Raw genomic sequence first — 24,816 nt, forward strand, 5'->3', positions numbered from 1 at the left:
TCGATGGTCGGGGGTGTTTGCGTGTGTGGGTGGGGTACTTTTATTTGTGTATGTGGTTGGAAGGCGTTTGTCTTCTTGCATGTGTTAAAATGCTCTCGTTGATTTTTCCTCTGATTTTATAGTATCATATCATTTAAGGGTGGTACAGAAAAATATAATCTGTAAATATTTGGTTGGGTAGATTTAATGATGAATTAATGATTAATCCGTTTATTTCGGGACAGTGTGAAAATAAAATGCTCAGAAAATCTGTTTCTTTTAAAGTGCATATTCAGTGGCTTTCTAGTGGATTGCACCTAATGATATAATGCTGCCAAGAAACATGCCCATGAAACCTCCAGTCAATGAGGCGCACGGACCTCGGTGTTCAAGTTCTAACTTTACATTTTCCAGTTTTTTTTTTTTTTGTAACGTATTTGAAAGTAGGCAGTCAGAGTAAAATGGTGTCAGCATTATTGTTATTTTGCAGTTGGTAAGTGTAACACTGTTAGCACAATGATGAGTTACTCTACCATAACTCTTAGCACCAGGCACAGGAAACTACTCTATGTAGAAGCAGTTAATTACTTTAAAGCTTTGGTGGGATTTAATTGGTACAGTTAAGAACATGATTGGAATAAAGACCTGGTCAGGACAGGCTGGATTGGTTATCACTATCAGTGTATTGTTTAAAAAAATAAAATAAAGACAACTACCAGTAGACTGTTTATTTTACAGTAGGCATGGTAACCAGCTCCTGGTAATTCAGAAGGTTTTGGGCAGATACAGTATGATCATTTAATCATTTTGTTTGTCAGCTCTTTACTGAAGCACCATGGCCATTGTATTAAAATACATGTTTTGTGAAAAGAACCATTTTTAGTGCTGACAAATATCTGAATATTTGAATGAATATTTTTTGACATGTATTCAGATACAAAAATCAGTTGTTTGTATTCGCTAGAAATGACAAAAATACCTTGCACTTATTTACATTTATTTTGAAAAATGGCAAATGAAAATGAGCTCTGTGCGATATGTGAGATTAATATATAATTAAAAAACAAAAAAAAAAAAAAACAGGATCAACACAGCAGCTCAAGCCTGTATTTAAAAGTTTTAGATAGTAAAAAGTAAACAAACCGGATTATGCACACGCACATGTAGTGATCTTTATGGAAAGCCATCTGGGTCAAAAAAGCCTTGTGCTGCTATAGAGCAAGTCAGAATCCACAATCTCATGTGACAGAAAAAAGGCAAGCACATCATTCTGAAATGACTCGCTTAAACGGTGCCCCACTTGCTGGAAATGTTGTGTAGTGATTTTTATATAGATTGTATGTATTATATATTTTTTGTTGCGACTTTGTTACCAAAATTGTGAGTTTTTTTCCCCTTTCATTTACAATGCCATTTCCACGTTTTGTTTTATTTGAAGTGTTTAAAGTTAAAATTTTTAATATTTCAGGAATAAACAAAACAATGTTACTTGAACTGCTGTTTTGCATCCTTTGTTTTGTAGTTAATTCACTGGGGTAAAGTAAGGCTTACATAGCCTATTATTTACTCCTGCGATATTCTACTTTTAACGTGTTACCTAGTGCAATATAAAATAAAGGCAAACACACAGGAACAAGCCTAAGTAAGATACAGCAATTCTGAAATGGTCCTGAAAAGGTTACATTATGCTTCTAGTCTGAATTCCACTTTAGTGCAACAGCAAATATGGTATTTGCTTCCAAAGTTCTCATTATAAACCCAATAAATTCTGTACATTTTTACATTTTTTGGTAGGGGAAGGTTCCGTTCATGATTCAGAATATCCCAGTTTGAAGCCAAAAATGAGGCCCGTCTCCAAGTACAAGGAAATACTTATCTGTCAAGGAGTAACCAATACAATTATTATTTTCATTCACTGCTTCACTAAAGTAGCGCATTTAGATTTTAACTTGCATGATTCTGGTCACTTTCTGGTGTTTATTTCAAAATGACTTGTTGGGTTCTTGAGAAGCCTGGCATGGTGTTAGTGACTCATATTTCCTCTGGCATGATTAGTGCTTCCTTTGCATTGATCACATTTCTTAAATATACAGTTCACTAAGATACCGCTTCTTGATTATGTTGGATAACAGAAGTAAGGGGGGGGGGCATTGTAATGGCAGTGCAATACAAACCTTTTTGCTTTCTTAGTCGATATGTAGTGATCAAAAAAGTCCCATGGCATGAGGGCAGTAGGTATAGGCACATTGGAACGTTCCGCTTTGAGTATATTTTGAGATGTACTATATGCATTATTACCATGACTGTCAATCTAGAAAAGCAGAAATGTACAGTAGTATTATGTTTTTTTAGAAAGCTTGACAATTTTGGTTGTGGCAGTATTACATTCATTTTTTTCTTTTTTACATCAAAAGTTGGTAATGATGTAGAATGTTGGACTAATTTCTTCTAAATATTTTATAAGTATTAACTACCTTTCTCATTGTATGATTTATTTTAAAATGTAAAACAAATGTAGCCCAAGCTTGTCTTTAAAGCCTGTTTTTAGCAGGGCTCTGTTTTGGACTGATTTATTTGAATGTTACTTTAATGGAAAGATACATTCAATCACCGATCATTAGAAGGCCTTTCAGCATGGTACCAGGAAAGCTTTACTTGCTTATTAATCTCGCTGATGTATAAAGCACGGTTTCAACCTTGAACCAGCTCCAGCGTAACAGATGTAATGCTTTTGAGAAATCCATGAAAACGTGGGGAAAGTTGGGGTCCCCAGGGTCCTCTTTTTAAAGGAGCTATTTTTAATATGAAACTGTTTAATATGAAACTGTAACTTTAAACACCACCAATGAATGTTAAGCTGGGTGTCTCCTGTCCTGTGTAATTTTATTTTTTTTCTGATGCTAGCTTGCCCATTCACTTCATGTGGTTTATGTGTATGAAATGTGTTTATTGTTTAATTTGTATGAATTAGAATTGTAAACTGTACTACGTGATGCTACACTGACAGTACTAAATAGAATAAAAAAGTGAAGTTACAATGTAACTGTACAGACTAGGGATTCATGTTGTTTATGATCGGTTGTTTTTTTTTTGTTTTTTTTTATTAAATGTCTCCTCTGTGTTTTGACATCAAATAGTTTTTTGGCAAAATCGAAATTAAAGATTAAAACTGAAAAAATAAGCTTACCTGCTCACAGAAGCATCTAATTTAAGCAGCTTCCAGATATTTGTCAGCAGTATCCTGCTTTTTCCAGTTTCACAATGGTTTGGGACCTCAACTAACACTGTTTTCTTTCAGTACTTTTGCATTTGTCTGTTTTTAAAGTTTAGCATCATTATTTTCTTTTTAATGGACATGACAGACTCAGGCTCTGTTTCTGCAGCACTGGCATTGGCACCATCACCTTTCATCAACAAACCTAAAAAGAAAACGGCCCTATTCATGTGAACACCCAGACTAAGTTTGAAGCTGTGGTTTTCCCTGTTGAGGGCAATTAGGTAAGTCTTGTCAGTTGCAGTTCGAATTTGGCTTTTATCTATCATTCGGTTTGGAATTTTATGCAAATTTTGGTTTGGTAAAATCATAACTGTTGCATCCGTAGTACAGACAGTGAATGTAGAGACAGTCCACATGCAATATAATGCATTGATTTTATCGGTAGTCAAGTCATAACTCCAGTTACTCAGCAAATTAAAATATAGCCGCTGAGGAGAATAACCCCGATTTGTTGTGTTTGTCTCATACACATAACAGAGAACTTGAGATTCAAATTTAAACCCAATGTAATGTTGTACATTCTACACTAAACTCTACACGATTTTCTCTTTGTTGTTTTAATACTCCTCACAAAGCACACAACATAAGAGGTAGAGGGAAAATAAACTTGCCTTTTCTGTTCCTTTGTATTTTTATGTATAAATAAATATACAGTCAGTTCACATTAAACAAACTCTGACGAACACAGATTTCCTCAATACAAATTTTAACAGGTCCCTGTATGAGCATAATGGTATCTTATTATAAAATACACTTTTTTAAAATTATTTTTTGAAGTCCCAACAGGTAAGAATCAGTGGCAATTATGTAGTAAGAACCCTGCTTTGCTAGTCCAGAACTGACCTATGATCCAAACCATGCTGCTGTAAAGAAATGCAGGCTGTTGAAGCCGTTAAAACCAAGTGTAATGTAATAACTGGGTGTTGAATGTGTAAAAGATTTACAGCTGTATTGATTATTCATTCTGATTCCTGCTGTTCCCCTTTCAGCAGCAGAACACAGTTTAAACTGATCAATTCTAAAGCACCTGTTTTATTTTACCTGGCGCTTGGGTGTTCAGGTAAATCGTCCACTGGAAATGTATAGATATGTTATGGTGCTACCACATAGAATTAATAGAAGGTTTAGAATTGTGACTAATATCAAGCTGTATTGCATCCCATGGGAATTCTGCAAGTGGTTGTGATAATTAAGGTTTAAACTCCCTTAAATAGATTATCTGTGCACAATGTTTAAATTGTCTAATTCAACTTTTGAAGATTTACTTCAGGCTGCCTGGCTTATTATTTTTTTTTTTTTCTGGAATTGCATTCTGCTGGATTAAGATCCCAAATAGGAGCAGAAACGTGGGCTAGACGGCAAAGTGATAATAAGTTGCAGGATGGGGGTGTCTGGAGCAGGTGTAACTCTGAGACAGCAGTGTAATGCACACTGCATTTCTGTAGAAAAGTCACGTAAGCCTAAGATTGCTGGTCATTGTTGTCACTGACTAGTTGAAAATTAGAGTTCCTTGATGGATTCTGTGTCAAGGCTGTGCTTGTCCAACATGGGTATAATGCATTTGACCGTCTTGTATTTCCTTCAAGTACTTTACAGCAGTGGCCAGTAGACAGTTTGCATGGTTCCATCATTTGTGGTTTATTTCATTGAAATTTATAAAAGAAACTTAAGTGAATCTGGCATGCGTTTCAATAACATTTGATTTGACATAGAATGCTGTTGGAGAGATCTATGTGTGTTCATTGAAAGGGCAAATGAAATTGACATCAGAATCCCAACAAACAAAGAAATGCTTGCTTGGGTGGCATGTACTACAGTACATGCTATGCTGTACATTTTAAAGCATGGAAGTTTTAGTACAGGAAAATCGATTACTGCACCGACTAAATGTTCTGGATCCCTACTGTCCATATTCAAGGCATTGGTATAAGATCTTGGTTTCATACTTAAAGAACTACTTTGAATGGGTATGAAACATCAGAATTCAAGCTCCTGTACAGTATTACCATTACCCAGTTCCCTTGCAGACTTTCCTGTAGTGGGTCTGTTCTGTTTTTACACCCTCTCGAGCCAGTGTATTGAGGGGGACTGGTTAATATTTACACTTGGAGGTAAGACATGATTCTGAGAGCACAATTGAAACCACAGAGATGCTTTTAATTCTGAGGTTTATAAAGTCATTGGAATGCGATGACTGATACAGAGTGAATCTAAACAATACATTTGTTAAGAAAACTGCACCCATACAAAGCTGTCAAAGGTCTGACAGTAAATTATTTTGGGACAGTATTGAACAGTAATGCCACACTGAAAATGGGGCAGTGTTCAATATGATATCAGTTTAGTGTTCTTGGAAATTAACCAGTGTAATAGAAGCTGTGTAGGTGGATAAATAAGTCAGTCTGTCATCTCTTGCTTACAGTATATTTTCTGGAGGTTCAGAAAGTGCTGTATGGCTGTGAGCTAAGAGGAAGCTCTGATGCTGCTGGCATGCACTGTGAAACAGCCGTGGCTTCCTCCTGACACATCACCAACCCCACATTCTATTTTAAGTAAGTTTAGTCAAGACTTTGTTTTATTGCTAATACCAGGACTATATCATTCTTTTTGTCTCTTGTTATAGAACTAACAGAAAATGCTTTTTTAAAAATGTTATTTAATTTTATTTTTCTATAAAAAGAATACCTTAAAGTATGCATTCTGAGCCATTAGTCCCAGTATAACATGCTAATAGACTGTTTGTTTATGCTGGGTGAAAAACTGAGAAATACACAGATGTGTTGACTACAGTATATCTTCATCTGTGATAGGTGTGTATTTGACTGATATAAAGTTGGGGTGAGTTACAGTACTCAACTCACAAGCCATTGCTGGAGCACTTAATTTATTAGTAATCTCAATGTCGTTTATATGAAAATAAGTTAAATGCATTTCAAAACTACATGCATACCACCTTCACGTGAGAGCAGTTATATAAAGGAAGGGGTTTGTAGAATTTCTAATTGTGCAATAGAAAGATTGACACTGCGGCTGGTTTTCTCCTTGGCTCGATCTAGCGCTTCAGTGGCACACTGTTCATGCTGTAGTAGGCGTGATGTGGTATCCATTCCACATGGTAAGAGAGTTAATGAGTAGTATTTTTCCTGAATTTTGTTATATTTTTTAATAAAATCTCTCAGCAAGGAAACATTTTTTGTATATTGCTTTGTACTTGGATTTTGGACTGGAATGCTGAAACGTTGGAAGTTTTTATTTTTAGAATCTGCTAAAAAATAAGAACGGCTTGTTGTATATAAGCAGACATAGCTTGAACTTGTGATTTTTATTTTATTTTTTTACACATTGACTTGGAATTGTTCTCTCTTTGGATTTTGTACTGAGCAGACTGGAATGTTAAAGGCTTTTTTAAAAGTGAAAGCAGCAAAAATATGGATATTGTGTTCCAGCAGATTTATTGTCAGTCGACTTCGCATTCCCTAATCTTCCCAATACTAGGCAGACGGCTTTTTTCACTTGAAATTGTTCTGTATGGTTTTGGCCCAAATGGCCTTTTATGTTTAGTTTTGTTTATATGTTGGAACTGCTGCACTAAAGTAAAGGACCTCCAAGGCACACTTCAAACAGGTAGGCCAGACATCTCTTTTTAACATTTTTACTGTAAAGTGTGTGTTTGCTTGAATTTGAATATGTTCTGTTATTTTGTAGTATAACAAATTGTAATGCTCGAGTACTGTAGCAATTCCACCTCGATAGTTAAAGCAGTATTTGTTGTCTTCTAAATAAGCCATGGTAAACCATTTTATACCCCAGACCAGCAGCCTCATGTCAGCCTGAATGTAGGTTCCTCCTTTTGTTTCTGTGGCCAAGTGGTTCTGCAGTAGTTTGGAAGGCTGTGATTAATGCAGAATAACCCTTGAACTAAAGGAACCCGCTCTTTCGCTTCATGTTCCTCTTTCACATGCATTCAAAAAATGAGGGCTGGCATAAGCCACACTTGCAATTAAAAAGCAAACCGGGATGCCAGAAGCTGAAATAAGCCTTGGGTGTTGGTGAAGTGAAATGAAAGTGAGTTGACACGTGTGGTGATGTGCTTACAAACTGTCTGTCTGTCTGCCTGCCTGCGTGCACTCAGCAGGGCCATTTTCAGTGGCGCCTAAACCCAAAAAGACAGTTGCCTAAAAAATGTTTAGTCACAGCCTGGAGCCTTGCATGGTTTATCCTGTATGTCACTAGAAATTCTTGAATTACTGCCTTTTATTATGAACAGTTGGGTGCACATTATTCATTTTGTTGTAGTTGTTGTTATTAGGATTATTATTGCAATATAAAAAAATACATATCTGTACCAGAATCTGGATTTGCTAAATCAGGTATTTGCCCAAAAAACTGCATTCCTGTTTTAGTTCCTAAACCTTTACTCAGGTAGTGGTAACAATTCCCCACAAACTACCAATCAAACTGTAGTTGGAACTATTAACAGTATGGAGAAGCCCCAAAGACATGCTCTGATGGTGCTCTGCTGCCTTGCACTTGAACTGTTCTTGCTTCTTGATCACATCAGGAGTGCCAGAAACACTTAGAATGTGAATAACGTCTTCTGGTCATTTCAGTGGGTAATTTCTGCCATCCCATTTAAAGGTTTTTGTGAAATTACTTTTTAATGACTGATCTGTACATTACATGACAGTGGTTTGTAATGTTTCAGTTTAGCCTGAAGGTTATTTAATGGTGCGAAGTTTGTATAAAAAAAAAAAAAACAGAGAATCAAAAATATAACTGAGTGGTTTAATTGAGTTGTAACTGAAAGCTGTAATAAAACATATTTCTAAGGTGGTGAATCCGTTATATATGTTTGTATTGCTGAAAACGTTGAAGACATCAATTCAACATCTCGGATTGCCCCCCCCCCCAATGCACACGCAAGGCAAATCAACACAACTTCAAGGTCAGAGTCAATACAGGTGCTGCAGTGTCTTCTGGCAATGCTATTTTATTTCATTTAATTTGTCTGTTCTCTCCTGCATTCTATTATCTTTTTTATTGATTGATTTATTGATTGATTTGTTTTATGATGACTGCATTTATTCTTTTCTTTGTCTTGTTTCTCGGCTTTTCTTGTCCCTGTCTTTCTTTCTTTGGTTCAACTCTATCTCCACTAAATAGCCTATTGTTTTCTTTTTATTTGATTGTTGTTTTTGTGCTTCACTATTGTTTTTTATTAGTGAGTTCCTGTCACGATGTTTGTTGATATAGTAATTGTAACAGTGAATGAGATTATTTACATGGTGTTCAGTTCAGTCAGTTCCGTTGAACAGCTTTTTTGGGTTGGTGCAGAGATTTGCACCGATTGCTGGTCTGGATATATTCAGCTTGGTACATTGGGAGGTGTTACGCCATATGTTAACAAAGCTGTGAATCACAGTGAGAACTTTGTTGACCCGTAGACAGCATTGGTACACACCCCTGTGAAGAGGTTCTGCAGGACGATGAGTGTTATGCAGAGTACTTTACTACCTCGTCATATCTACCAGTTTATGTTGCATGACATGTGGGGTCAAGGGGAAAAAGGACACTTTTCAGAATGATTTACCACATTTCTGAAAGATATCCCATTTAAGGATAGTTTTTGTTATTTTCTTTCTAGTTTTTTTGTTTTTGTTTTTGTTAGGGCACTTAAAAGATACACTGTGCGAGTGCAGTGAGAGCCATAGCTGTATCTTTTATAACGGTAGAGCTGGATTTTGTTTCAATATATTTTTGTATATATGTTTATAATTTCTTTATTTTCCTCACTTTATTTTTTATTAAAATTAGCTATTAAAGCTTAAGGACAACACACTTGGCAGAATTGTGTTTTCCAGTGTGTGTGTTAAGTGTACCGTAACCCCTATTTGCAGTGCTGTATTTGTGTACTGGAGATCTCTATTTGTAATGGAACTTTCATTTCATTGTCTGTTTAACCAGGAGATTATCCCTTGAGACCAAAGTCTCCTTTACAAGGGGTCCTGAACTTAAATGAAGTTCTAAGAAGCAGCGCCAGTGGACAATTAAGAATTGTGTAGGGTGGAGATAGAGTAGCTATGAGTGGCTGACATTCTTGCACGCGATGGTGCATGTTCAAACTAATTTGATACACATATTAGTTTAACTGGTGCAGACTGTGCCCGCCCGCACAAGTATTATGGGCAACAAATTCTAGGTACTGTAGCTACTGCTGCTGTTCAAGTTATTTCGTAGAAACCCTGATGTCACAGCCTGTCTGTCGGTCCGTCGCCTGACAACCACACAAGACAAACTCGTATAGGCTTTGCAAGTGTGTGAGCTGTATTATTAAAATGGCGACTGAAGTGTGCAGGTTGGATGAAAGAAAGAGAAAGCACATTGTTAGATTTTTTTTCATTGAGTGCAGTGATTCATACAGTTTTCATTTGGTAGTGCTAATTATGATGACTCTGATCAAAGAACACAGCCACTTCCACTGACCTTATTAACCAGCTGCATGAAAAATATGGCTCTAAACAAACCTGTACTAGACCAAAAAAAGAGGGCAAATTCAAGAACCTGTGGAAAAACCATCATGGACTGGGTAGAGCAGGTCATAGACAGAGGAGTTTTTTGTATTAAGTCTGCAGATTAACCTATACTCTATGAATATAATAATATAATATCTTTATTTTTATGTAGCGCCTATCGTAGTGGACGACCATCACAAAGCACTTTACAGAGGTAGGCTGTGAATTGTGCATTATATGCAGAGTCACTTACAATAGGACATTGATTTAACATCTCATCCGCAGGATGGAGCACAAGGAGGTTAAGTGACTTGCTCAGGGTCACACAGTGAGTCAGTCAGTGGCAGAGGTGCGATTTGAACCAATGACCTTCTGGTTACAAGCTCTGAAATTTAACCACTTTGACCAAAACTGCCTCTTTGAATGGGTGTTGATAAGGAGATCGTCCAAAGATTTTAAAACCAGTGGCCCAATATGCCACATTTCTTCACGCAAACACATTCCGAGGCTGTGAAACTGTGCTCTTTAAAAAAGCAGTAGCCTGCCATAATTGAAAAGAATGAGAAAAGCATCTTAAGTGCCTTCAAAATCACTCTGGCAATAATAAAACTCCAAGAGCTTACATACCAAAATGATGGGATTCTTTTAAGTGTTTTTTGTTAACAAAATTAAAAATAATCATTTTCTACAGTTTAGGTATAACCTTATGAAACCAAGTCAACTATGCATACATATAGCAAATAGAAGGATATAATTAGAGGATTAGCATGAAAAATCTTCAAGCACATTTAACTATGATCAATTTAAAAGCTTGTGACCTTTATAAGTTGTATCAATTTTATTTTTTGAAGACTTTTATAGGCTAATGGCTGGAGAAGAAAACACCCAAACCTTGTTCCCACAAAACGTCCACCCACTATTAATAAACATATGTGAATGTACTGCTGTGCAGTTTTATTAGAGTCCCTTGTAGCTTAATTCAAATGTTATGAGTGCACAAGGAAATAGTTGATCCCCCAAGACTGTTATTAGTTAAGGATTAGTCTGACATAACTGGTGTACAGTAGAACTCCGTATTTCACAAATGATTTCCCACCAAACTGTGCTTTTCACTGGCCCTGGCAACACAGCTTCCTACTACAGTACACAGGCGATGGAGCTGGAGGAGTGCCGTGAGAGTAGCTCCAATGAACATAATGCACACGAGTTGCACACAATGCACATGCTTTGTTCTGCTCAATTCACAATATGTTTATGTATATTTTCACATCTTTAAAGCTTTGTAGGGTTGAAATAGTTTGATTGTACAATGTGTTATATTTGGAAAATCCTATAGTACACTGTAGATTGACACATTCTCTTTCAGATTCATCTTCATTTACTGACATGTACCGGAGATTGATCAACAGAGACGTGAAGATGGATTGATCTACTTGTAGATAGATGAAAGATAAGTAGGGTAGCTCTGTGGCAAAACAAAGCGAGTAGAAATAGAATTAGCCTTATCCAGATATTTCACTTGCTGAGGCCTGTGCTCCTGCTTAGTTGCCATAGGTTACCAAAATATTGATCAGTTTAGAAATAAATAAATGGTATGCTGTAATTGCAAACTCATTGCACTTGCACACCTAAGCGTTTTCAAGTGTCTGAAAAAAGAAACTTGGTGAAAACATTTACAATTAGGCGTTATCTCTTGGCTTGCAGACATATCCAGATCTCATGTCTTCAGCACTGTTGTTTTGGTGTATAACTTGTTTGATTAATAGAGAGGGTCTGCATTGGTTTGAATTTGGATTCTGGTAAGAGTACAAGTGATATAACTACAGTAGATAGTAGATGCTATCTCTCGCTCTCTCTCTAGTCTATATATACAGTGCCTTGCAAAAGTATTCAGACCCCTGACCAATTCTGTCATATTACTGAATTATAAATGGTACATTGAAATTTCGTTCTGTTTGATATTTTATTTTAAAACACTTAAACTCAAAATCAATTATTGTAAGGTGACATTGGTTTTATGTTGGGAAATATTTTTAAGAAAAATAAAAAACTGAAATATCTTGCTTGCAGAAATATTCAACCCCCACACATTAATATTTGGTAGAGCCACCTTTCGCTGCAATAATTGCTTTAAGTCTTTTGGGGTAAGTATGTACCAGCTTTGCACACAGTGTCGGAATGATTTTGGCCCATTCTTCTTGGCAGATTTGCTCCAGGTTGTTCAGATTGGTTGGACGACGCTTGTGGACCGCAATTTTCAAATAGTGCCACAGATTCTCAATGGGATTGAGATCAGGACTTTGACTGGGCCACTGTAGGACATTCACCTTTTTGTTCTTGAGCCACTCTAATGTTGCTTTGGCCTTGTGCTTGGGATCATTGGCCTGTTGAAAGGTGACTTTCCTCCCAAGCTTCAGTTTTTTAGGGGACTGAAGCAGATTCTCTTGCAGTATTTTCCTGTATTTTGCTCCATCCATTCTTCCTTCAATTGTAACAAGATGCCCAGTCCCTGCTGATGAGAAGCATCCCCACAGCATGATGCTGCCACCACCGTACTTCACTGTAGGGATGGTGTGTCTTGAGGCATGGGCAGTGTTGGGTTTGAGCCACACACAGCGCTTTGAGTTTTGGCCAAAAAGCTCTATCTTGGTCTAATCTGGCCACAAAACCTTTTCCCACATCGCAGCTGGGTCACTCTCATGCCTTCTGGCAAACTCCAGACGTGCTTTCAGATGGTACTTTTTGAGGAACGGCTTCTTTCTTGCCACCCTCCCATACAGGCCAGTGTTATGCAGAGCTCCTGATATGGTTGACTGGTGCACCATTACTCCACTCCCAGCCACTGAACTCTGTAGCTCCTTCAAAGTGATTGTTGGCCTCTCTGTGGCTTCTCTCACAAGTCTCCTTCTTGTTTGAGCGCTGAGTTTTGAGGGACGGCCTTTTCTTGGCAGTGCCTGGGTGGTGTGATGCAGCTTCCACTTCCTGATTATTGATCCAACTGTGCTCACTGGGATATCCAAACACTTGGATATTATTTTGTACTCTTTCCCTAATTTATGCATTTGTATTACTTTATTTCTAACTTCTGTAGAATGCTCTTTGGTCTTCATTTTCCTTCAGATTCACAGCCTTACCAATGATCCTTCAACAGTGGGGTTTTTATCCAGAAAATGTGACGGCAACTTTAATGGTTCACAGGTGGAGGCCAATGGTAAGGTAACTGTGTTTTCATTCTTTCATCGGTAGTTCTTTCATTGGTGCAAACTGGGAGCTTCCACAGCACAGGGGTTGAATACTTATGCAAGCAAGATATTTCAGTTTTTTATTTTTCTTAAAACTATTTCCCAACATAAAACCAATGTCACCTTACAATAATTGATTCTGAGTTTCAGTGTTTAAAAATAAAATATCAAACAGAATGAAATTTCAATGTACCATTTGTAATTCGGTAATATGAGAGAATTGGTCAGGGGTCTGAATACTTTTGCAAGTGTGTGTGTGTGTGTGTGTGTGTGTGTGTGTGTGTGTGTGTGTGTGTGTGTAGCCACACAAACAGTGCCGTGGGTGCCCTTCTCAGTTGCCTCAATGCCCATCAAAAATATATCTATTCAAGGCAATTATGGCTGCAGTGCCCTTTACGCTACAGCAACTAGAGATGCCTGTACACATCAAATTAGGAAGAGTTTGTATCCAGACAATAGCATGATTACGTGGTTTATATGGTTAATTCACATCAGAGGGAAAAAACAAACACTACCCTTTCAAGCACATGGATTTTTTCTGCGTGCAATAGTGTAATCTCTGAAAAACAGGCCTGAAAAAAAAAGTTGATCCTTGCACAATCTGCAAAACAAATTGAAAATTAATACTTTTTTCAGATCAGTAGTTTAGAAATATTTAAGATTACTTACAATTGGTTTTCATTCAGGCTTAAAAAAAGATTTACTGTAACTAACTTAAATATGGTTCGATTGCCGTTATTCCCTCATTTAATGTCTGTATTTTTACCACAACGAAACCAAAATGGTAGGAAATACTTTTCTGCGTTGTAGTACAGTGTTTATTATCATTATTTGTCCATCTTATGATAAAGGTAAGTATGTTTTTTTCAGTTCATCCATAAATGCAACATGGTGCCTCTGCATTTTGTATGTTACACGTGGGAAACATACTGAGTTTAGCTTATGTTAAACTGTAAAATATATGGTATTAAAATGAATCAAAATGGCCCCGTGGCAAAGCAGTAAAAGCTAGGCTGCTAGTTACCGGGCCGATGGACCGCCCAGCACCAATGCAATTTGCAGGGTTGCCGGTGGGGAGGTTTCATTTCCTGGTCAGGGATCCCGCTGCCTCTCGGTGCACAGCTACCCCCTGTCTGCCAAGCGCTGAATTACTGTGTGCAGTGATGACAGCTGTGTTCCTCTGAAGAGTGCAATTGTCATTGTGCAGAGGTGCTCTAAAAAGAGCTGGTTATTGTAATACATTTATCAAATAGTATGTCTTTCAGCACTTTCAATGTACAATATATAAGTAAGCAAATTTACATAGCCTTTTTTTACATTTTGTTTTTGTTTTAACATTACTGGTTAAAACATTCTTGCATTATCTCTAGCTTTAAAGATGAATTGATGTAAAGACTGGCTTGATACTTGTGTTTTTATCAGGATGAAAACAAATACAAAAATTGTTTATTATGCTATGGCATCTTGCTCTTTTTGAATCCAACTTTAGAGTTGCTGCTTTTAGAATTCATTTTACTTACCTTTTAGTTTTAATCAAAACGCAACTAGCAGAAGCTGGTATTTAAAAAAAAAAAAAAAAACCTGTGTTGGTCCAGTAGCCACACAGGACAGTTCATAGAATTAAAAATGTAGAGGCAGCTTTAGTCAAAAAATATAAATAAATTGTTAAACATTTGACTGATGCTTGTCTGAAAACAAACTGTATGTAATAAAAACCACTTAGACAAATGTGTTTTGTTTGTTATGAATGTCATCTAGATGAGCAGTACAATCAAAAGAACTAATTTGTGAGACTGATATATTTTGAGAAATTATTATACTGTTAACATAATGGGTTTCGTTGTTTTTTACGATTTGTAGCGACTTTAGAGCTCTGTCAAACCTATAACCACACAAACATACTTGGTGTGTATCAGACAAAGTTATATTAAAATATGTATGTGTTTTCCTATTGATGATTACTGGGATAGTCTTACATTGATTTCAAAACTGCTGAATTGACGATACGCACACACTGTCCTTCTCATAGACGAAGAGCCTGATCCCGCTTCACCAAAGGGTTCCTAAGAATGGGGGTGATGCAAACAGTTTTGAAGGCTGACGGAAAGGAGCCAGAGAGCAGGAAGGTGTTAATGGGGGAGGAGATAAAGGGAAGACAAGCGGGGGGCAATGGATTGGAAGAAGCGAGGTGGAAGGGGTTCCTGGGCACAAGTATTTGGCCTGGAATCCAGGGGTAAGGAGCAAAGGTCTGAGTCAAGCAGAGGTGTGAAAGTTGAGAATCCTTAATAAAGGGCCAGTTTTATTGCAAAGCAGGAACACAAACATTGGTAAGCAGTGAAAATGTTAAGGCTGTGAATTTAGTTTTTTTTTAAATTTTTTTTTTGCTTGTTTTGTTTTTACCATAACAGAAACAGAATAGAAGGTGTTGCTATACTACTGTTTCTTAAAATAACTTGAATGTAAAGCAACTGCCTTGGGGTAGGAAAATAATTAGCAATCCCTGATTTTTTTAAGTGAGTATCTCACCCCAGAGTGGGTGTGAAGATTCCCTGCCACACCTTGTGCTATATTCACAACACTGCTATGCAGCCAGTAGTGTATAGACTCAGTTTCCCTTGTATAAAGATCCCTGTTGCTTGAGGTGGCTGAGCCAGTTGTTTCATAGTACACTATTGCCCCACTCACTCTGCTTCCTTTGCTGTAGCTGTGCAAAGAGAATCTGGTTTCCCAGGTTTTATTTAGTCAGTGCCCTCATAGTACCCATTACCCACATTAAAACGTGTACAGTGCTAACTTTCACTGTGTTAACTGTAGATGTTTTACACACTAATTTGAAATGTCATAAACATTAAAACCAAAAGAAACAAATCATAATTTTAAAACAATTATGAAATAAGCTTTACAAAAAAAAACACTAACAAGAATGTGTGAGTGTTATGAGCATTTGAATAAGCTTGATTTAAGTGTGCTAATACTCCAGGTTTTAATGGTTGTGTTATAGAGAACAGTACTGTTTTTTTTTTTTTTTTTTTAATAATCTCCATATTCTTGTTTCAGTCTCTTGTGAATCCAACCAAATGTGTGTGTTTACAGCAATACAAAAAGTCAGTCATGTATTCTTGAGGTAAAAAAAAAATATATTTCAGCTTTCATCAGCATTTGACAGTAATAAACTAAATATCCTAAATGTTCCTCTTCTGGACTTTTATATATTAATATTATTATAAACATCCCAATAACTTGTTGTACCTGAACAAATTATATCCACAAAGTAAACTGAAGCTTGTGCATGCTTGATGAATTGATCAGCCAGGTTTCTTAGTGGTGCGTGTCAGCAGCTATAGGTGCAGTTCTGGAAGACTGTCGGCTATCCAGGCATGTAGCATCTCTTGCTGTCATGTGTAAGTGAGCAGGGCCACTTTAATACTGCAGGAGTGCAGATGGTTTTAAAGAGGACAGGAGTTGGTCATGTCTTATTGCAGTATAGCAGCCAGTATCAGAGTTCATTAGAAAGGAGTCATTTGCACAGGTCTGTCAATCTCACTTTTTTTAAAGGATGACATGGCTTACTGACAATAGTCCAATTTCCTGAGTGTCTCTCTATGGATATTTGGGCTATGCAATATAAAAAATAACCCTGGACCTACTAATCAGGTTGTTTTGGTCAGTATCCCCTAATCATCTTCAAAGGGTGAGTTAAGTTAATGTTGTGCTTATAATACTGTGATCAAGAATTTATGTATAGTAGCCTAAAGCAAGCAGATACACATAGATAAATATATTTCTTCCTTCCTAAATCATAAAGAGAGAGTTCTTTGAAAGTGTAATGTGAAGGTAAGTGACCTCTAGACATGAAAATACACAGAAGTGGATCATAAGAAAATAGTTTGACTTCACTACTAAACAAATGTGGTATGAAAAATAAAAACACTCAGTTTAGTTGATCGTAATCAAATCAAATGAACCGAACACTATTGCTCTTCATGTTGCTTCAGCACTTTGTACTGTATCTGTTTGCCGTGAGTAATGTGCAATAAATTAAAGGGTGGAGTAATATGTTGTATGCAGTTTCTAATCGTGCAGGGGTTTGGCACATAACAAATGGTTCACCAGTGGCTCACCTTTATCTATCTCAGTTTACTATGCAGTTTATTTACAGATTTCTGAGATCGCTCCCACCTACTGTAATACCTATTAAGCAGGGTCAGTCTCCTTCAAGTAGCAGTTCTCCTTTGGAGCTTGACTTAGGATTTTATGCTTGTAAATAATATAATATAGGCTAACAGTTTTGTATCATGCTATGAAGTATCATTAGTATGTACACTATTTATTTTCATTTTATTTAGTGCTCAATATTTTATTTTAAAGCTTGAGATCAGAATGTTTATGAAAACATAAATGAGTGGAATTGCAACTTCAAAGCACATTGACTTGTCAAAGAAATAGGAGATAAGAAAACCTTCACTTTTGGAGCAAAATTGGCCTTTAAGTGGTTATTGTTAATAAGATTGGAAAGGATGAGTCTTCACTGATTGGTTCTGCGTTGCAGTTGTATTGTTGTCTGGATTCCAGTCGTGGAGAATACAGGCTGTCTTAACAGTCTAATCCTATTTAGCCAGGTATGCAGGCAGGCTGCCTTTGTTCGTGATGAGAGAGACATTAGAAATTACATTTTCTAATTGTGACATTCTGCCTAGCCAGAGCGGAGGCTTGTATAGTACGAGTTACCTACTCAGAAATGAAGAGCCGTGATGGGCTGTGACAATCAAATGGAATAAGAGGATTTTTCTCTCCCGTGCCCTAACCGTTTGTTAAAAAAAGTTGAGTCTGTCGCATTGGTTAAGTTACTCTGTGTAAAACTGTAGCAGTTTTACACAGAGTAACTTGTAAAATGTGTTTGTGTTGGAATATAGGATTGGCAGGGAACTCTCCCTACCAGAATGCACAGGTGGATTGTGGCAGTTCCCTAATTAGGTAATCAAATGCTAATTGGGGAATGGCTGCATGTATATAAGGAGATGTTTGAAGGAGAGAGGCCAGTGAAGGCGGTGCTCAGCCTGGCCTTCGTAAGTCTTTGTATGTTCATTCCTTTTTGTGTTTTTTTGTGTAAAGTCTTTATTTTGGCCCCTGTGCCGTTGTCTCTTTCTTTAATTAATGTGCGCAGTAGCGCTTCACTGCAGCTTCCTTGTCTGTGAGTCTCCTTTCATGTCGGTAACATGATATCTGGGCCACAGCGATATCCTGTTACAATTAATGTAGATTTGTATTTTATTGGTTTTAAAGTCTTGTTGTCAATCAACAAATATGTAATTCCAGATTGCAGCATCTTTTGCAATAAGATAAGCGGCCCTTCAATATCATTTCTTGATCAGAAACCAGGTCAAAGATGCTGCTCACACATCTTGTATTAACATTTCTATGAGCCGTTGCCCTCTGTGGCTGGAATTGTCTCTCCCTATGTCTTAAATACACAGTTATTTGTACAGAAGATCTAAACACATGGTAAAGCTGGGAAAGAATATCCCATGGGAGGTGAAAGAGAGCTATATTAAACAAAAATCTCATACAAGTTGATGTTTACATAATAAATCAAATATATGTTTCAATTTAGTATTTCCAAAAAAAAAAAAATTCCTCTGTACCATTCCAGTGTACCTTTGTTTATTATATAATAATTGGACATACCGTGTTTGAAAATACAACGGCTGGTACAATGTTGCAAAAGAATAAACTTGTATGCAAATTTGTATTGTGTCATGACTACAGCTGTGTTTTTTACATTGTAAAAATTGCATATTTCACTGTTTCAAAATCGGTTCAGGGTATTTTACGATTTAAACATATTTATTAACCCTTTTGCGATCCATTTATTCAGCGCCTGTCAGACGTGTCGGGTCCAATTTATTTTCACACGCTGTGTTTTAAAGGGTTTTTTTTCACAGTAAAACAGGTTTAAAAGGCACTGCATATCAAAAGGACACTCAGCACTGCATCCATCTCCATCTTGTTCGTTGCATTTGTCACATACCTCTTCATAGTCGTGCATATGGATAAATCATCTCTTGATCACTGGTTTTATCACCAAACTTCTCAATAATGCGATCTAAGTCATTATTTTATTACTGTAACATCTCAAAAGCTCTACAAATGTCTGTGATATTCTTTGAGCGCTGGATGTGGAAGCAGCTCGGCTCCTATCGGTCGTCTTTGCTTTTTCTGGAGAAAAAATGAGTAGAGACTGTGCTTGACGTCTCTTTGATGTCAGACAGGGACTGGAAAGGGAAAATTGTAATGTCAGACCTGGTCTGACATAGGACCGCAAAGGGTTAAAACTAAAAAAATAGCATTGTCACATTCAAAATTGATCATTTGTTTTACAACAAATATTTAAATGCTTAGGAAACAAAGTGAATGCTAAATTGTAGAATATTTAGTTTTATGTCCACATTTTAAAGTGGACATTTTCACCATCGGTGAATTATGAAATAAAATAAAAACATAAATACATGTGAAATGGCCCCTTCTTTTACTGGACAGAGCGATCTTTAGCAGAATCTTTTTCATTGAAGACATTTTTAAAGAAATCATGCAAATGCAGATGACGCATGTTTAAAATAAATAAGTATTAATTCTAATTACCGGCGCTTACAGTGGACATTTTCTATGAAACCAACTGTATTTATTTCTTTATATATTGCCCAATTGATGGGCAGTTGTAAATCAATCTCTGTAGTTACTCCTTGCATTGTAATTAAGTGAGCATACAAGAGAGGCTGTGAGAAAGTGGACCACACTAGAATAAAGTGAAATTCATTCTCTGTATTTATACAGATTTAGTAAATGACTGTACCTGGAAGAATCAAGGCAACTAGATGCATCCCTAGGATGACATAAATCATTCATCCTATTTTCTGTGGCGCATTTCCAAACTTAAAGCTGAGCCTCAATGCTTTTAAAACATGTAGAAGCATGCCACTGCTGACGACTTGTGTAGACCTCAGTCAGACCGTCAGCTTAATACTTTGACTCAAAGGTAAACACCGGAGTTGTGTGACACGCCTCTGAAGTCTTTGTGCAGTGTGCAAGCAGGAGTTAGACCAGTGTTACTCAACTCTGGCCCTCAAGATGCAGTCCAGTCCACGGTTTTACTCCAAGCAGATTCTAATGTAGTTAATTGAAGCTGTTAAGAGGCAGTTAACTAATTTAGGACCTGGTTGGAATAAAGACTAGAACTGGAATATATTTTGAGGTCCAGAGTTGAGTACCACTGGGTTGGGCTGTAATTCCTTGCCATTTTAATGTTTTATATTTAAGCAATAGAACCCAAAGAAGAGGGCTTTCCCGTTTGGTAAGGCCCGCCTCATGCCCACCTTCGGTTCGGGCATTTAATGGCGGTAAAGCCTTCTTATGAGGGTTCTGTTGATATCTGAAAATACTGCGTTAAAAAAAAAGTCTTCCTCAGTATTCCATGAGTAATGCCTACTCAGAATTCCATATGAAGGCTTCAGTATCCTGGCAGTGGGCGGTGTTGGTTCTAACTTGGTACTAAAAAAATAACAATAATCTTCTACTTACGTGGAGTGGTTCTTCAATTCAGGTACCCAGTGCACAAAAGTGAACATGGTTTTTGAACTGTTTGTTTTTATCTACCTCTTAAAAATGTAAAAGAATAAAAGTTCTGGTAACTTTATTTTTCAGTTAGGATTTGAGTGCACATTTGTGTATTTGTAAGTTTCACGATTTCATTTACTGCTGGGTTCTAAAATGTTTTGGCAATAAAAAAAAAAAAAAAATAATATATATATATATATAGTAATCTGCATGTGTTAATTCTGATCGTGCTGTTTGTTCAGTAGCTTTTTCACAGTGTGTTCATAATGTGTGTTCAAAGCCTTACCTGTGTTATGATGATATGCTGGAAATAAAGTTTCTGAAAGTAATCAGTCTGCATCCAGCTGTTGGATTTATACGTGTCATTCAAACCAGAGACTAGCTGCGATTTGTTGTGGTTACTGTGTTGGCGCTGACCGCTCACAGCAATTTAAAAAAATATTTTAATCAAGCAGAAAAAAAGATCAGTTACATAAATATATACTGTATTGAAGTACTACCGGTGGATTGATTTGGAACAGGTTAAACCTAATTTGAGCGAGTACATTCAAGGTCCTTCACCAAAGATTAGGGACCTCATATTGACTTAAAGGAAATCTTTAATCTCCCAATTATATACATTATACACTGCTCAGGGTCTTTTAGCCAATCAAAGCGCATGTTTTGCATTATGTATTCCATGATGCATCACAGAGAAACCCTATTCAAGACTACTGTCTTTTGTCCTATAGGAACCCCTCTTCAGGTTATACAGAATTAATATAATTAATTATTTGAGGGAGGGGTGAGGGGCCCACTGGCCTTAAAGTAAAGTTCACTGATTTGTGGATAACTTTTCTCTTTACCCAATAACATGAACTAGATTCGGAACCAGGAATTGACGTGAGAGACCAGAGCATTACTTAACTCCACAATGCTGCTTTGTAAACTAATACAATGGTCAGTATTTCAGGATTGTAACTCTCTTTTTCACATTGAATTTCAGACTCGTCAGAATAACTGAGTAGGAGCAAAGGCCACACTGTGAAGTAAGGGAGCCAAGAGCCCAGCCCTTGTTTTCATCTTCAGCTGCAAGTTCACAAGCCCTCCTCGGCCCCATAATGACGTCCGAGCTGGAGAGCAGCCTCACCTCCATGGACTGGCTGCCACAGCTCACCATGCGCGCCGCCATCCAGAAAGCAGATGCGACACAGAATGCCCACGGACCGGGCATGACCAAGAAGAACGCCTTGCTGGACCCCAACACCACTCTGGACCAGGAGGAGGTCCAACAGCACAAGGACGGCAAGCCCCCGTATAGCTACGCCAGCCTCATCACATTTGCTATCAACAGCTCTCCAAAGAAGAAAATGACTCTGAGTGAAATTTATCAGTGGATCTGTGATAATTTCCCTTATTACAGAGAAGCTGGCAGTGGTTGGAAGGTAAGATGGGTATCCTACTGTATTCACTTGCATTTAAATGGACAATTGTTGAAGTTGACTTGGGCATTTCATTCTTCCTCTACATTATCACTTACACTGGGTTTGGCATTTCCTTCATTATGTCAAATTTTAATATCACTGACATTTATAAAGGCCATATTTTGGGAACAGCTTTCACAAGTTTAATTACAACATTTGGAACATGTTGGTTGATTTCCATTGTTTTTTTGGTTGGGGATAGGGGGTGGTTCAAAACGTGAGCACTGTGCTCTGAAAGTTCTAGTCCAATGAACAGGAACTGTGTTGTGCATAACTGGAATCTGATGCTTTATCAACAGTGTAAATTACCTTTCAGGTAAGAAACACTAAAAATGAGGACTAAATATCTTACTAAGTAAACTGATACTGGTTCCTTGATAATATAAAAATGATGTCAAATGGTTTTTCAAATGTGTTTACAGAGTCTTGTTAGCTGTAGTTAATGCATTATTCATAGTCTTTCGGAAGTCTTGTATTTGTACTTCACATTACCCATACTGTACATCATATTATGTTTTAGGCTTACTGTAGCACCTCTTTATTACATTTCACAGTCCTGTATAACTAAGGCTGTATTTATTTCACAGATTTCACGATTTCTGTGAAATGTACTCACTGAAATGTAATATGTAGTTCCTGGTGAAAACTCCCATTTGTTCTGCCTGATAAAGGGTTGTCAGTGAGAAACCTTCAGCCACACATTAACCCTTTTAATATTTATTTTTGTTGCATTATCCAATTTTTAAACAAAATTTCAACACAAGTATCTCAACATTGTACAATTTGAGTAAAATTTAAACAAGACATTTCTTGAGGCTCTGATTCTGAATCATCCTCTAGTTAAATATACAATTTTTATGATGCATATATTTACCTTTATGAACCCTGTCTGTGATCTTATTATAAATGCCGCTCTGTCAGTAGACTGCGTGCTTAACTGGTGGCCTGCATGTAATTGCTTTATATTGCTGTATAAAACACTGGCATTTGCACTGCCTTCAGTTGTAACCATAGGCCTACTGATTTTCCAATTTTGGGAATAGCAAATTCCGTTTTTCAAAAATGGCCAATTGCATTTTTTCTCCCCACTTTTTATCAAAGTATTCAGAATTAAACATGGCATTTGAACATAAATATAACGTTATTAGTTAAAATAAGTAAATTCATAAATATTACCAGAGTTATGCATTTGTTATTTTTTATTTTAAGCCAAGAGTTTTGTTTAATAATACTCTTGTTTCTGTAATACTAAGTAAAGCACCTGAATACTCGTCAGACCTGTCCTAATGTTTATAGACATCATTTGGCTAATTGCTGGCATTAAAATAAACAGGAAAACCAAGAATTATATTACAACAGTTCAGAAAACAAATGTCCACCCCTGTTATGAGAATCATATTTACAGTCTTCCACTGACACTGTAGTTTTGTCTACAGATGATGGGGAAAATATCCATCTGTCCTATTGCTGGCATTACAATAACACAAAAAAATGAAACAATTTGGTAACAGTCAGCAATGTCATGTGAGTGTAATCCTATGTACAGTCATCCACAAATCAATTTGGGCGTTTTGCTGGCATTACAATAACCAGGATAAAATATCAAACACTAATAAAAATGCATAAATAATCCTCCCAATTTTTATCTGCTAATTGCGCCTTGTTATTTGCTAAATTTAACGAGGTGTATCTCCAGACACAATGTCTTTATGAAACAAATGGTGTGTAGTGTAGTGACTACATCTTTAAACAGTGAAGTGTTTTAGGAATGTATAGTTAGAAAAATAGCTTTGAGCTTGTTTCTTCATTGTCAGATAATATAATGTAATTAATAAACGGCCATGGTTTAACATTGCAAATTATAGCTTTATTAAAGGCAGGTAACATGGAAAGAAATTAACAAAACAATAATTAAACATGCAATTAGTTTGGCTTACTTAGTTACTTCGGGAAAACCCCATCTGAACAGTACCTTATTTTTCAGCACAGGATGCTATGCTTTGACATTGCTACCATCGTATTTGCTTTCTTGTTCTCCATGTTCACGACTGGCAATCTGATCTTGTAATGGTATTGACTCATACATGATCAGTGGATGACAGCAAACCATGTAGATAATCAGATTTTTTTTTTTTGTCTTTTACTGAGGCATTTTTTTCTTCATTGGTGCAGACGCCTTGTTGAGTTTCAGCACGTGAGTGAAGTCACATGATGAATACTTGCAAAAAAATGCACATGGTATCTTCAATTACTGTTTAATACATTTAAATGTATTTTCAACAGAATTCATATTTTGATTTACACCTTTTACAAGGGAAAAGGTGTAAATCAGTTTTTTAAAAGGGAAATAAAACTGTCAGAGTATTGTGATTTTTTATTTGTTTACTGTAGTATTTATACTTCTGAATAATGCTGAAAGATTGTGCATCACTAGTTAGTATTCAATTATACCACAAGTTAAAAACTGTAAAGTTCATGAGCAGCCCAATCCATAGAGGCAGAATCTCAGACACCTGGTTCGCCCACCCTGCGGATCATGTGAGCGGAGCGGAGCGGGACCATTTTGCTAGAAGGGTGGAGTAGAGTGGGTGAAGTGCCTGAGCAGAGTGTGAGCTTGAAAAGCCTCTGGCACTGCTCCAACAGATGTTTTGCAAAGGAAAAATATTTGACACTGTACATATATGATATAAGATATGATCCATAAACGATGCAGCTTTTGCGATGTCCAACAA

At 36.9% G+C, this 24,816-nt stretch overlaps 1 protein-coding gene across 1 annotated transcript in view; it reads left to right on the forward strand.

Moving 5' to 3' along the window:
• The window catches only part of LOC121328203 (forkhead box protein J3-like), a 74,795-nt gene that overhangs the window by 9,250 nt on the left and 40,729 nt on the right, over nucleotides 1–24,816 (forward strand). The window contains exon 2 of the mRNA XM_041272751.1: nucleotides 21,607–22,045. Coding sequence (XP_041128685.1) covers nucleotides 21,722–22,045 — 324 coding nt within the window. The 5' untranslated portion in view covers nucleotides 21,607–21,721. The remainder of the gene's footprint in view (nucleotides 1–21,606; nucleotides 22,046–24,816) is intronic.

Source organism: Polyodon spathula, chromosome 16 (assembly GCF_017654505.1).
Source record: "Polyodon spathula isolate WHYD16114869_AA chromosome 16, ASM1765450v1, whole genome shotgun sequence".
Classification (NCBI taxonomy): Eukaryota; Metazoa; Chordata; class Actinopteri; order Acipenseriformes; family Polyodontidae; genus Polyodon; species Polyodon spathula.